The sequence below is a fragment of the Wasmannia auropunctata genome, unplaced genomic scaffold (assembly GCF_000956235.1).
Source record: "Wasmannia auropunctata unplaced genomic scaffold, wasmannia.A_1.0 LD335844.1, whole genome shotgun sequence".
Taxonomy (NCBI): Eukaryota; Metazoa; Arthropoda; class Insecta; order Hymenoptera; family Formicidae; genus Wasmannia; species Wasmannia auropunctata.
The window spans coordinates 236,650-252,776 of NW_012027046.1; the positions used below are offsets into that span (position 1 = coordinate 236,650).

The 16,127-nt window shown below is 41.0% G+C and overlaps 2 protein-coding genes across 2 annotated transcripts in view; both read right to left on the bottom strand.

The window, feature by feature from the left end:
- The window catches only part of LOC105455748 (neurogenic locus Notch protein), a 234,994-nt gene extending 221,684 nt beyond the window's left edge, over positions 1–13,310 (bottom strand). Inside the window, exon 1 of the mRNA XM_011699287.1 lies at positions 12,909–13,310. Within this exon, the coding sequence (XP_011697589.1) occupies positions 12,909–13,002 (94 nt within the window). The 5' untranslated portion in view covers positions 13,003–13,310. The remainder of the gene's footprint in view (positions 1–12,908) is intronic.
- A 954-nt stretch (positions 13,311–14,264) lies between these two features.
- On the bottom strand, positions 14,265–15,991 carry LOC105455753. The gene is made up of 2 exons (XM_011699308.1): positions 15,953–15,991; positions 14,265–15,495 (listed from the first exon to the last, which is right to left on the bottom strand). Exons 1-2 carry the CDS (start codon positions 15,981–15,983, stop codon positions 15,164–15,166), a joined length of 363 nt encoding a protein of 120 aa, XP_011697610.1. The 5' UTR covers positions 15,984–15,991; the 3' UTR covers positions 14,265–15,163.
- Between the last annotated feature and the right edge of the window lie 136 nt (positions 15,992–16,127).

Sequence of the window (16,127 nt, forward strand, 5' to 3'; positions counted from 1 at the left end):
ACCACAAACGAAAATAACGAGAGTGGGACAAATTATCGAAATAACGAGCGTAAGAAACGGATAAAAATGCCGCGGGCTCAGGACATGCGTGCACGCGCACGCGATTAACGAGAACTAAATAAACTGATTTCTCCCTTATTGTATCGCGCACACACGCTAGATTTTTAAGGTCGTATAAGTGCCTATTATAAGTCGACGAAGCAAGAAACAAAAATGTTAAACAAATTAACGAATTGTAATTACATACGTCATATAATTTCTCCATTGATTATACTACTTGCTTAAACTTTGACAAAGACGTTTATAACATTATACTGACTTTTGAAGTTACTTGTTAAATTGTTCTTTTATCATTATTATTGACATAAAAATTTGTGTCTTCGAATAACATGATTGTTATAAAAATGTACAATCTGGAAAAATATCTAAATATTGTATATGATGCTCTCTAAATATAATTCTTTAGCTAGTTATAATTAATATATATTTTCTAAATCACAGCAAATAAAAATTTATTTTTAGATATTTATCACACTCTTTCACATGTAAAGCTCGTTATGAAATCGACAACATTACGAAACAAATGCAGCGATGTTTTGAGGATTTACACAGTACGTAAAAAATACAATTAATATGAGGGGGGGGGGGCATTCAAAAGGCGTTAATATAACGGGCATACATGATATATTCTTATTAAGAATACCTTTTGTGGCTTAGGCAGTAAAAAATGTGGTCAATTAAATGGACATGGAATAAATGCAGATACATATGTTGCACATGCCCGAGGTGTATTAATTGTTGCATGCCATTCGACTTGAGTTACGGATACCAATTGCTCGTAATTACATCGAAGCGAGCACTCATCGTTTACACATAATTAGGTCCCGCATGGGCGGCGGTTTGAATATAACACGGCGAACCGTGTTACATAAATCTAGGGATTCTCGGAACTTTTTTACGAGCAGATATTTTTGAGGTACGCGTGTACTGCGCATAAAAGAAATCCACGTAATAAATTCATAAATACACACTAAATGAAAAATTTTATATCGCTGTGAATTTTTATGTCCTCTGTCGGAATGTTCGTCGTTAAGATTCATACGTTATTAGACGTTTTCACTACTTGTGTACACAATTTAATTTATCTAATATGAAATATAATTTTCAAGAATTGCCAAAAAATACGCAATATTCTTTAAGTTCTCAAGGAACCAACGGAAATGTACTATCCACCCTGAAAACAAAGTGTCACCCTTTCTCAACGCGTTCCGTCACGCACGGGGACTTATTGAAAACGCACCTGGCAATCGATAATCATACAAAGGTCCTCCACGATTCAAAACGGCTACAAGAGGAAGGAGGGGGTAAAGAAGTCGGATACCGTACGGTGCGTATGATCAATTCGAGTAATAACTGCAATTTCTTCATCAATGTAATATATTTTTCAATTTATTTTGCCGTACCTATTTAAAAAAAATTGATATTTAATCAATAATAAATTTATATAATATTTGTCTAATCGCGACAATTTATCAACTTATCAAACTTGTTAAACTTGTTAAACTTTTTATCAATCAATGCCGAATATCATCTCAATTTTCTGATATTTAAGATATATATTTTTAATTAAAAAAAAAGCATATTAAAATGTTTTTATACTAAAGAAATCCATTAAAATCCACTTAGAAATCACGCTGGGCCTCATTGGCGAGCGGATGTAGATTTATTAAATCGAGGAAGCGCGCACAAACACGCACAGCCGTAAAGAAATTCAGGAAACTCCTCGTGCAGCATCAAAATTATATCGAAAATTACACAAAGGGCAGCGACACGCGAATGTCCTCCATCTCACCGAGATGCTCCGAGAGGTTCGGTCTTGCAAACAATACGGGTCCATTGTGGTCCGGAATGTCGGGTCGGGAGAGGAGGAAAGAGGGGGCTCTTAATTTGCTAATAAAGACACGACACAGGAAGCGTACTTCAAAAGGACGCGCCCTATCCTCTCTCGTACGAACGAACGAATGAACGAACGAACGAAATACTTATCGAGAAATGAAAGGAATAGTAAACGTGAGAAATGGTGAGATTGGCGCAGCGATGCCAACCGGTTGTCACACGGCTGTGCGCCATTTTCGACTCGTCACCAATCTGGTTCGTCGCTGAATTAGCTCGGCACCCGCTAATTGGCGCGAAGTCCCTTCTCGTATGTTCGGAATAACGCTAATTGAGAGACAGAGTTTGCCGTGCAGTCAGTGGTCGCCGAGTTTCTGTGGACCTGCCTGCGAAACGTTGTGAAGAAAGTTGGAACGACCAATCAAAGCGCGGTTATATTTCAATGGAGTTTGCACGATAACGCTAATTTTCGTCTGACAAAAAGTATGGAAGTGTAAAAACAATATTTATGTTACGAAATTGTACGCAAGGTTCCAGTGAATATGACACTCGTAGTTCGAAATACAAAGTAAAAGAAAGCTTCCATTGTAAGTATAATGGAATACTTTTACGTTATCGCGAATAATTCTTGAGATTAGCGGCATCAACTGCGCAATCGGAATCCGAAGCTGATCCTTGTAATGCGATAATCGCTGTAACATCAAATTTTGACGCTTCCATCGAACGTGCGTTCCGCGTTTTAAATGTTATCCGTCTAACACGCAGCTCACGTTCAATGTCAGCATCAGATATGAGGATCGGACGGACAGCCCGATTTAACGCTAAATGAGACTGTGGGGCGTGATGTTCGCGCAGAAAGCGCGTGTAACGTAAGGTTTACACGGCTCGGCGCGCCGACGAGCATAGCCGCGATCAAACGGCGTGACGTGCTCTGGCATCGACACGATTACACGTATATGACCTTCGTCGATAGGCGGATTCCTTCGGCGTGGCTATATGACATGCGTACGCGATCATTTCGTCGTTATAGAAAGGGGAGAGAATATCGAACGTATAGGGGAGCCTATGCAATTCCATTGTAGCCGCTCACTTGCTCGCTCGGCCAAGCTTGACGGAAATGCACGACCGACGGTGATGATTGACGAGTGTCGCGCGCGATCATTATGGGGGAAACAAAACGGCGCGGAGGAGGATCCGCTTGGATGACCATAACTCGAATCGGAATTTCTTCAATGTGACAATCGAGGGCTGAACGCTGAACGCGAGATGATAAAATCAACAGCACAATCAATGTGTTAATTTGAATTAAGTGTTAATTATATCTTAGTTTAAGTACTTCAATTTTTAATCTTTTTTTTCATCCTGTAAAAGTAAAATTTAAAACGACAATGCATGTGCGGTTATATTATAAGACCCGAATATTAACAGCAATTTAAGAACATTCTGCCGAATATTATTAATGGAGACTATCATTAAATGCGCAGGCATTATGGAATATTCACGCAGGTTTACCTGCACTGACATGCAGTTTTATTTCTCAGTCATTCGTTCGCATGGTGATGAAAAGAAAGCGATGATAAAAGATTCGAGGAACTTCTTTTACCGCAGGCTCGTAATTTTCTTTAAAATCATATCGCGAAAAGTACACGATGAACCGCAATGTCGCCGGTAATTGCGACGCTTTTGTGAAATAAAAAGAAGTGGAAAAAAAACATACGAAAGACTCAAATCCTGGGAATTCTACGGAGGACTCGTGCCGTTTGGTGGCGGGGCGTGGGAGACCGTCGACCAGCTGCTGGTCGATGTTGGTTCAAGGACCATTACACAATGGCACTGTATGTGCGAGAGCGCGGGTGGGATACGAGAAAGTCACGTTTTCGTAGAGAGTTTACGCCGCTGAGAGTGGCGACGAAAGATGAGGGAGAAAGGGGAGTACGAGAAGGGGGGGGGAAGGGAAAGGGTCACGCGCGTTTTCCGGGAAATCAAGTCGTGACTTCATTCGCGTCCGCACGAGGGATGCGACTTTATTATCCAGGTAGGAAATGAATTCACGATAGAATTACCGGCCAGCCACTTTCTTCTGCGACACAATGTACGGTGCATACGGAGCAGCCTGTTGCATTCGTATGTACGTAGGCTATTTACATCGCCGGCCACGTTTCGATTACGTGGCCGGCTGATTGTGAGTTTCGTGCAATTGTATTCTAACGATTAAAGAATCCATTTTTTTGTTTTCAATATGTTAGTGACATATTGAAGTTTTGAAGAGATTCTCAAATCGAAAAATATTTGTAACAAATTATCGTGCAATCCTGCGGATATGTAGCGATGAAGAAACTTTTTCTTTCGCACAGCTTCTTTCGACGAGCCGCGAACATATTTTACACACATTAATGACAGCGCCTTAATTATCCCAGATAAAAATTAATCCAATTAGCAAACGGGGCACGGCAAATTGGGGCTTCCACGAGGATTGCATAATCATCTTATCGGCGGGGACTGGCTAATTAAGCGGGAGGCGTCGTATCGAAAATATCGCTCGCGATTTGCGAACGCGCGAACCGAGCGTGCCTTCGGATATTTTGGTCGTAAATTCATTGGCCGCGGCTAACATAGTGGCCGGCTCGATAGCGTACATGCAATATACAGATTAAGAAAACTGAACCGAATCCCGGCGGTGGCGGGAACTACCACTTCCTTCGTTCTTCATGAGACGGAGGCGCCCAATTAAAGTCAAGCCGGCCAATCAGCGTGAAAGCGCGGGACAACGCAAGCGCGAAGCATGCGTTATCGTACGGCGAGATCGCGGGCGACCAGTTTGTGGGAGCGAAGGTGGTTGATAAATCGACGCACACACCACCGCGTCGGTAGCTTACACGAACACACGCACGGTTGAGAAACAAGCAAACGTTACATTCGTACGTATGTACCGATACACGTTCACGGCGTACTGCGTGAACGGGGACTTAGCGATGGGACTCGGTAAGAACGGCGTTTCTCACTTACAAGTTGCGAAAGATTACGTTAACGCACGGATTCTTCCTCGTTATGTACGCGTCAAGTTGGGGAGAGACTCGCCGCAACGCTAACTCGGAAAGAGGACCTGACGTAATTTCCGGCTGATTCTTCCGCCCGCGCCTAGTCGCGACTGCCGGAAGCGGAACGGAATCATTTGTTACAATAAAGATTTAGTAGATAATAAAGATTAGATATTAGGCAAAAATAAAAAAAGATGCATATAGAAGAAGTTTTGAATAGATTTCATTCAGATAAATTTCACACTAGCAGATTATATTTAATTAATAATTTATTAAAATTATAAGTTACACAACTAAAATGCAAGGCTAAAATATAAAGAATAATTAAGAAATTTGAAGTGCTCAATGTTAAAAATATATAAGGCCAAATGCTTTTTTAATGTAAATATACCAATTTTTACGTGCTGTATATTTTTCGTAGATTGTTTTAGCTTGAAAAGATAGAGCTATCTTCGTATTTAAAATTCTTAAAATACGAAGCTCTTAATATCTTATTGGACAATTTGTGATTTTTCAATGATTAACTAATTTTCTAATTTCGATCAGTAAGTGAATAATTAAATATACTAGAACGACCAATTAACGAGTAGTCGGCGCATTTAATGGAATGTTAGCTTCGTAAGTACGGGTTTCGATTGTTCCATCGCGTAAGCATGTAATATGAGCCAACAAGCCGTATCTGCTAAGGGGGGCCCGGGCTTTCAGGCACATACAGGCTTCACTGACCGCGTGAAAAATTAATCAAGGCATCGTTCCACAACGCTGATTGTAAAAGGCCCGTTGCGGCTACGCGCTCGTTATCGGACGCCGCCGTTACGGAGAAAATTAATAGCATAAATTCAGCGATCGTTCGCGTTACGACGCGTAAAAATAGACGTTCGCCGCTTTGTGCTTAATTGACGGCGAGACGGCCGGCGTGCTTTTGCTACCGATTTCTCTTGCGATCAAAATGTCGGCCGGCCATAACGCGGTGATAATAATTGGAAAGGCTAACGTGCGCGCGCACTCAGTCATGTTTAAATCAGATTCTCGACTTTAATGGGCAATTAAAAAAAAAACACGTCACACGATAGTAAGAGTCTGGATGATGCGCTGAGCTGAGGCGTCGTGAAACACGAACGTATACTTAATTACATCGTTAATCAACGACATAAGTTAACGTTAGCGTACGATTTCATGAATTTAGATGCTGTGTTTCCAAAGATCAATTTTTATCACATTAAATCACAAAGAATTTCGTGAAATTAAATTAATTTGTAACATTTTTTATTCACATTCTTGCCAATGTAAGCGATTATTGTCTATAAAATATATATATATATATATATATATATATACATATATATAAGTAAATATAATTTATAGAAAATAATTTTGAAGTGATTTTATTAAATTCTTATTCGGAGAAATACCAATACTTTCATAAACTACACAACATTAAAATTCGTCCTGTCATATACATTCGAAGGTTCAATCATGCTTTTCGCTTTGATCAACGAGTTTCACGGGCATTGCGAATGGAAGTTGGATTTTGCGAATCCGGCGAAAATGCGAATTTGAAACACGGCGGATTTCCCATGACCGATCGGAAAGACGTTATTAGTTTTAGTCGACGATGATTAGTCGTGTGCAATGCATTCGCCTCACCATAGCGCGCACATTGCCATTTATCACACGTGAACAAGCGACCGTGTGCGCGCCGCGCGTTCTTACGCCGATGCAGAGCGAAACGATATCGATGACAGTAGAAGCCGAGCGTGATTAATAGATACGATCGCATTGACCTGGTACGCGCGCGCTTATCCTCGTCTGCGCTCTTGGGAAAAACTGTCGCCGTCGGCACGGGAGTACGAACAACGATCCTTGTCCGTGCTCTCGCGCCCGAGGAAGTAAATCGCTTTAAACCGATACGAATCCGGATTACGTTAAACCGCTTCCACGTGCGTTACAGACCACGCGGGAAAACAGCGCCGGGTGGTCCTCTCACCGTGCGTATAAACCAACATAAACATCACATCTCGTCCCGATCTCGCCTTCTTTTCGAATCGCCGCGTCTCGTTTCTCGTGCTCCTTCATCGGACCACACGGGACGTTTCGCACGGTGAAGAATCTCTCTCGTGTGTCGCGTGTGCAAAAATGCCAGTTGGCGTGGGAGCATACATCGAAACAACGACGCAAAGAGTTCAGAGATAAGACAGGAATGAGTATAGTGATATACATTCGCATCATCGTCAAGAATAAGAAGAACGAGCGTTCGTGTTTCTCTTGGTGAAGTGAAATACCATAAAAATACAATGAAAAAATTTAGATTTCAATGTTGTTAACTTCAAATATGTTTAAAATTTCATTACTAGACGACTTGAAAATTTAGTAAAATATAATTGTGAAAATTAATTAGATATTATTATACATAATAGAGAAAAACAAATATTAGTATCGACATTGAATCGAAATATCGAAATTCTTCGAGGATCTGTCAACGAAATAATACAAAGCAGGGTGCGGAAATTTTGCGTCGGGCGATTCAAGACAGTGGATTCGGTTCGACATCTGATGCGAATGTCTAATCGCGGCTTCTGCTGCTCGTCTGAAAATCTCGCGGTTGTGTGCGAATCGAGCTCCTCTTGGAATCTGCATAGCGCTCACGCGATAGATCCTGGCGCGATCTTCTATAAGGACTCGCCGTCCCGCGCGTTGACTGACGGCACAATCCTCGATCCTTCCGCGATACCCCCGGGACACCCCTCTCGGATCTTTCCGGGACGACGTAACTGGCAGCGGGAAACGGACGGAAGAACGGATGGACGGACGGACATGTGCGGTAGCGAGGGTCCTTAATTATGCGGTTTTACGCTAGAGGCATCTACGTCAGCGAGAGAGAAGCGCGGGGACGAATGCAAATACCCGGGTTGCTTCTCGATAGGACAGCGAAGATCTTACCCTTTTAGTTAGCAGATGCCGCGAGATACCCGACCGTTTCCTATCCTCTCTCCCTCGACGGAAAAGAATGATCAGGTAGAAAAGAAAAATGCGAAGAGCTGGATTAGAAGACACGTACAAGTTTGCGTCCAAGGGTCTTTAATCTCGACAGAAGGAAAAACACTAAACTACCTATCTGCAACCTTAACATTATATTATATACAGTATACACAATGGCTTTTTCATAATTTCCTCACTTTCTTAAAAACAATTTAAAAATTGATGGATACATTTATGTAAATAATTTCTTGGCTCATCTTCAATTTAATAAGAAGGAAGTTTTTTTCCCGAATATGTGATAATTAATTTATTTACTTTTTCACATATAACAATCCGAATTCTCTAACATCAGGATTTGGTATTATTGAATTTTTTATTTTTAATATCGAAAATTTTTCATTGACATTAAACGCCTTTATTATTCAAGCTTTTTTGTAAGCTCTTCTCAGTTTATGATACTGTCACTTAGCTCCAAATTACGTAACACGTTTCGATTGTGTGAGGCATAATACTAATAACGATACCAAACTGAAGCAACGGACAACAGCTGACGCAGCAGCATCCTCTGTACTTGGATGAGAGATTAGCAAAATACTGCCCGCGCGCGCGTGAGTGAGTCAATGGAAACGAAAGCGGGAGCAGCTATGCATACACACATCAGCCGTGCACGCATTTCGCGTGCGTATATATGTGTGCACGACTGGCTGGCACACGTGTGCAGAACCCGGGACTAGCTCGTGTGCCGGCCTGAACCGATGAAAGGGAACGAGAAACCGGTTGCAGGTCGATCGCACGACGACGGTTTCTAAGTCGCACGAAGGTTTCGAATGTCCCGGGAGTGGTATCGAGCCGATTTCCTGCAGTACTTCTTGTATCATGTTGTATCACCGGTGTCTATAGTTAGCCTCGTCGTCACGCGCAAAAAGGGAAATACGTCGAGCAGCGTATTAGAGTTTTTAATTGAATTTACGCAGCTTATCTCGCTCGAAGATGCGAAACCGACTAAATCGACGCGCGCTACGAGTTATGCTAAACACGTCGACGTTAATTCATCGAGTTTTCAATTAACGCTCGCGAAGCTGAAATGCAAATCAAGTCTCTATTACAGAAAGTGGAAAATATTCTTTTTAATTATAGACCGGCGTCTGCAACGTGTAATTCTTGTTTCTTTAAAGGGGAATGACTTCGAAATTTATTGTGACATATATAGAATATGTACATTCGTAATATAGCAGTAATGCGTTTATCTGCAGAATGATATACATGCAACACCTCTGTAGGCGGATAAAGTATTTATTGTAGGAAGCTCTGGAAGATTTATTCACGCCACTTTCAACGCATTATCATTCGCTGCGAACGTAAACGATACTCCGGGAATCGAATGTTTAAAAGTCGTATCCCCGCGTACTTTCGCAAGCGACGCGATCCATATATCCCGGCGCTTCGACGCGCGTAATCCATACACTTCCCGTGTCGGCGGCATTCCGCGGCCACGACAGTGTTTTAATATTCGCGAAATGTAACCCCTGCACCGCGTCTGTTTCGCGTGGCGGCGAATGCGGCGTGTCTCGTGTGAAAGCACGTTAAGCCCGGGCGGATCAGTTTCTAAGGAGAGAGAGAAGAGAAAGCCTGAGAACATAAGAGCGGCGAACGTCTGGAGTGCCGCCGCCGTCGCCGCCGTGCCGCATCCAGAGTATCGCGAGATATATAGTGAACGAGCCTCTTGCAGGGACGAGATCTTCGCCCGATTCCTTGGAACGACTATCAAGACGGTCGAATCGCGGAATACTCTCGCGTTCGCGCGGTACCCGCTGTAGACGTTGTTACCTAATTCCTAGGGCCGAGCTCTCTTACGCCAGTAAAGTACAGATTTTAAATTTATACAAAGACAATGTTCTAAATGCTATAAAATTAAGAAAATTAACATGACATTACATGAGAAAGGATTATTCACTTCGAAACTAATGATGCCATATTACCCATTCATATTTCAAGTTCTTTAAAAAATCGATAATGAAGCGTTCGTAACTAAAACGAGTGAAGTTTAACTTTCATTTTAACTCTCACCGAGTATTATAAATTTTAATCGCAATAGATTATAAATATTGAAAATTATGATTCCTTTTAACAATTATAAAAATAGAAGAATTTATGTAGACATGATTTTAAATATATTTCTTATATTAATGACTATATAAATTTTTATATTTCGTTTTTTTTTGTCAAATATATTAAAGGAAAGACCTATGGGAGCCAACACGGATATTGGTGTGTAATAATTTTTACAATATCCAACCACAAAATTATTACACACCAATATCCGTGTTGGATCCCATAAGCTTTTCCTTTATTATGTTTAATTTATTCTTAGGAGCCTATTTCCTTTAAATTATTTTTTTTTGTATTATTATAATTGTATATACATATATCTTTTATGCAACGGGATCTAATACGAAATCGTATATGTATAGCTTTCAAATTACAAGCAAGGTCTACACTTGTTTTTGAGACTTTCTAAGGAATAGAAATAATACGTAGTACAATCAATTGAAAAAAAAATTAAAAGGTATATATATAACATAAAAACGAATGATTTTGGAATGGAAACGTCTACCAATAAGTACCGATGAATATATAAATGTCGATAAATATAAATTCGAAATACACACATTATAGTTTAATTATGAGACAATACAGAATACTAATAACACGCCAAAAGATCTTAATTATTCTCTCCTATCTTTCCTGTTGGACTTTACTGACTTTCTTTACTCGCCATTTTACAACGATGTACGAGGCAATACTCACTGTATCGATGTAAGGATTACGTCATGTTAATTTATGTCCTGGCGAAAAGTCAAGATAGAAATTTACCGAAGATAAATATTTATCCTTCGTTAATCCTCGTTGCACACGTTCAGGCGGAGAAAAAATTATCGAATGAGTTATAATTCCCAAATTATTCATTTCATTCATCCCAACATTATTTATCCAATTTTTAGAGATATATATTCATTGAACTCTTGAGAAGTTCTTTTATTTATTTATTTATTTATCGTACGTTACTGTCTTTAAACGCGCGGTCATAGATAATTAAAAATCGTAAACACTCGTTAAATCATCCATTTGTGAAGTATTTAAAGATGATTGCTCCACATTTCCTTTTTATACACAATTCTTTTAATAAAATATGATATTTTACATCGATTAACTGGTTGATTTAACGTTATTACAGTTTTAAGTTCCTTTACTTCGATAACAAAAGGTCACGTTCTCACAAGTGTCGTTTCCGTTTCTGCCAAATCATCGTAATATTCTGCGAATTACTGTGCACGGTACAGCGTTTGATTTTTCGGATGTAAGAAACGCGAAACTTCTCACGAGGACCTCATCTCGGTCATTTAATAGCGCGTTGACCATTTCAGCCGTTATCTATCCAATGGTTATCTATTTTTGCGAAATATACACAGTGGCACTTAAGCAATGTTGTGTTTATTTTATTTCCAGAGCAGATATGTTATTATGGCGCCTGGAAATTATAATACTAGTGCATTTGTACCGTTATCAGTACCTACGAATTATATGTCAACCTGTAATTAACCGAATTTGTAATGAACATGTATTTTCAAATTATCTAATGGCTTCTTAAGAAATTAAATAATATCTGGCAAGCAATGGTAACAAATATTATATCAATGCAATAACGTCAACAACGACATTTAATTTTAAATCACTATTTTAATTGATAAATCGATTATTGAAAATACTAATAACATCTCTAATTCACAAATAATAATTTTGCGACTGTAACTATTTCTTTAAATATTCAGAAATAAATACAAACAAATATTAATAAATAATTCCACTTTTACTATTAATTCTTAACGTACGGCAATCTATTAATCGACCTGTAATCGTCTATTGTGCAATTTACCGTATGACGAGTAACAAGCTTTGGTAATAAAAAATCGACTAAATTATAACATTATTTTCTCGAGTCTTTTGTACAATTTTTCGACAACCCCAGGTCACAAACGTGCTCATCGAATACGCTTCAATCGCAAGAGGGTCAAAACAGGATACGGTTCCCGCGGAAGGGAGCCGCGCGGCCCCGGTTCCGTGCGCAAAATATCAAGAGGGAGCAGCGAAATGTCGAGTTGGAGCGTGTTAACGCACAGAAGAAGGGATGGCTCGCTTCCTGGAAAGCTGGGGCTGGGCACCTGTCCCTCAGGGACTGCCAACTCGGACGCGGACGCGGGCGCGCGGACCCCCGTATCTCGACGCCGTGGGGCGCGCATGAGCACCGCTGCATTGTTAAACACACCATCACGTGCGTCCGTTTGCAACGCGTCGCGTCGCGTCTCTTTGAAGCGGCCCGCACGCTCGCCTTCGCTGTCAGCCAGCCTGACAGCGTCGACCTATCGGCCTGTCCGACGAAGGCGAGAAGGAGATCCGCGGCGAGGCGTGTTCTTACGCGCGCGCGCGCGCGCTCGATCCGACGAGTAAATAAAAATAAGGGAAAGAAAAATTACGATCGACGAAATGCACGGTGTGGTAGGACTCGAGGAATGGCGGATCGCTCGCGTCGAGAATCGTGAAATATACTCGCGGAGCTCGTGAAATTGAGCCCCCCCGATCGCACGCGATCGGCTGCGACGGTGGTCGATATTTTCAAGACAGATAGTAAGCGAACCTAAGACAGGCACGGCAATGTCGGACGTCAAGGGAAACGAAGCGGCTGAGCAGGCGATCCCTCGGAGGAGGAGGACGACGGAATCGCATCGACAACGTCGGTGCGCCGAGACACGTTATGAACCGACAAACAAAAGCCGCGACGTTTCGTACCGAGAAACGCGACGACGCGACGCGTCCAACGCGCCGGCGCTCGGCGTCGCTCCGCGATCCTGTTGCCTAGCAGCGGACTCCGCGACATGTGGCGGCGGCTCCGATCGCGGGGCGCACGAATGCACGTATAGAATATATTTTGTAGGTACTCACCGAATACCGTGGGCACGCAGGTGAACGCCAGCAACGCGAGCAACAACGGTCCGACCGCGAGCGCGTAATCCAATCTTGGCCGTGACAGCGACATGGTGCCGTAATTATTATGATCTTTTTTTGTTATCCACACACGTCGGGTAGACACACACTCATCGGAAAGGGAGCACGGGCGCACACACTCGGGGAACGAAAGAACGGACGGACGGACGAACGAGCGAACGAACGAAAGGACGGACGGACACTCACCGGCGCGACGCACACTTGTTCGGTATTAGTGTATCACCGCGGCGCCGTCACGCGACCGGGCGCATCGTACGCGACGCGCGTTACCAGCGGATACGTCACCAACCGGGTCCCAGTGTGCACGGCGTGCTCGCGCGGTTACGGGGAAAAAAAGCATACGGCACGACATAAACGAACACGGCCGCGTCCGAAACACTTCTGGGATCCCTATTGTTCGCTTAACGCGCTGAAAGTAGTTCCGCGGTGCGCGCGCACCTGCCACCGCGCGCTGTATCGCTGCGCCGACGCGGGATGGCCGACCGCGGCGGCCAATCGGCGCGCGGATACAACGGCACGCCGGCCGCGGCACACACCGCTGCTCGCGCGGCGTCAAGTTGTTCGAAAATTTTTTAGGGGATGGGATATGATTCGAACTCACCCAACAGCCCGCGCGAAAATTTTTGTTCTATTCAGATAGTTAAAAAAAAATGAAAAGAAGCTTGCACATATATTTATATATACTTATATAATATTAACATTATTTTACTTTAATTAATATTACATTAATCATACTGATGTATAATTATCGTTAATTAATGCAGGTTCAAAATTTTATTAGTAATTAGAAATTTTTATCTGTCCTTAGAACAACATTATTATTATTATACTATTACATTATTAATATATTATTTTAAATACCAACATATATATATATATATATATATATATATATGTACCCCCTTTTATTGTATAATTATTATATTGTAAATGTTTCAGTGCCATTATATATACGTTTCAAAAAAAGAAAGTATTAATTATATTTATTTAAGAAAATTGTTGAAGAAAATTGAAACTAATTTATAGTTATTAAGTGGTTGACGTAAATATTGGAGTTGAACTACTGTAAGCAATTTATATTGTATGTCTCCATCGAAAAATGGCTGATCGCTGAGCCGGAATAATTAATGTGGTGCTTTATTCACGGATCCTTAACGACGGATCTCATTATATCTCATGTGAAAGATGTCTTTAATTAACATCTGATATTTCTTTTTTCTATGACGTTACCTTAATTACGTGCGAATAGTCAGCCTTAATTAGACCGCGGGTATAAAAAATGTTGAATTTTTACGATTAGACATTTATTAGTTTCTCATATACAAGAATTTTTAGAAAAAAAATTGGAATGTAAAAAATGACAAAAAGTCATAAAAGTTCTTATATTTTTTTCTGTAATATTTATTCATAAACTTATACTAATAACCGAGTAATCTATTGTAAATATATATACACTCTAAATTGTAATTGTACTCTATATAATCTCAAAGAGTGAAAAATGAGCCAAATACAAATGTAACAAAAAGTGAAATTGTACTCTGTAATTGATGTGAAATCGCACTTCATTTTTAAGTGCATTCTTTTCGAATGCGGAGATCAGTATCCATAGGAATGAATTACATCACTCTAATAATTAATAGCGAAACCACTCTATGAGATTTAAAGAGTATAGATTATTGTAGTTACACATACTCGTAATTAACATATAAACAAATAATGAACAATGACGCAACTATTCTCTGAAGTCACTTTGTGACATCCTGTCAAACAATCAAAGGATTAAAGTTCTTAAAAATACTTGCATTTGTATGAATAATTGACGTAACGAATTTCTCTCACGCATTGTTACCTCAGTGATAAAACAAGCGTAACTTATGAAATTGCGACACATAGATAATAGTTCGAGTCTTTCAATCGAGCGCCTGTTGAGTTATTAAGCACATTAAGCAACGATCAAGTTAAAATCAATGTCGACTATCCGTATATTTTTCTAGTGTCGATTATCATTATATCTGTCTCCTATGTAGCGGATACTGCATTGCAACGAGCAATCGGTTACGACGCTCCCGGGCGCCGATATGCAGCGAGTCGCGGTCGACGGCACCGAGAGGAGCATATAGCGCGCCCGATCATTAATTAACGCTCGGCCGCGCTTGATTGCGTGTAACGCGAAATTCATCGCGGTTATAGCCTTAACCGCCGGGCGCCTTAACGAATACAAATGCGGAATTATAATTCGGTGAACCCGGTCTTAAGTCCGTACTCCGAGCGAGGAGAAGGGTGAGAAGCAGGCAGGCCAAGGGGCCTCTATACGAATAATCCTCCTCTACCCTTTTGTACCCGCAGCACGCGAGATGCACGCACGGAGCTGCAAACACGCGCTTCCCATTGGCCTTATTAATGATGCCATTAACCTTATCATCGAACTGCAAACATCTGCGCCCGGCGACGACGACGTAGCGCGGCCACGGTACAATTGTCCCATGGAGCGCAACGGTTGGCGTCCAATTGATGAGATTCGTCACTGGAAACAAAGCAGATGGAGAAACGGAGATAGCTGTGTAATTACACGCGCCATTTCACCCACACACACACACACACAACTCTGTAAATGTTTCCTCAAATAATTAATGTGAATTATGAAGAAATGTGTCACTTCCTACATTTCTTTTCTTTCATGCAATTTTAGTGGATAAATTTTTAATAATGTAGTATCAATTTTTATAACGTTGTTAACGTTTTATGTTTCATGTAAACGTAAATGCCTTTTAACGATGTAAACGGTGATTGAATTAATGTATTTACAAGATAGAGTCAATTGAATACCGCAAAAGTGATCTAAAGCATTCCATATATTAAAGAAAATAAAATAAATATGTATCAATCGTTCAATGTTTTTTTTTTTTTTTTTTTTGGAGTATTTAGTGTGAGCGGGAAATCAGTGTATGTGATTGGATGACATAAGAAAAAATTCCTTTTACCGACTATGATGCCACTCGTGTATCGTGTCATGAACTGTAGTTCCGGTCCAGGAGTTAAATTGTGACCAGCAGAAGTTATTGTGACCTCCTACAAAACCATCAGAAGCCAGCGATCCGAAGAAAGCGCCGTAAAAGATATTTGCTTCCAGGCGAGACAATGCCAGACTTCACTGCA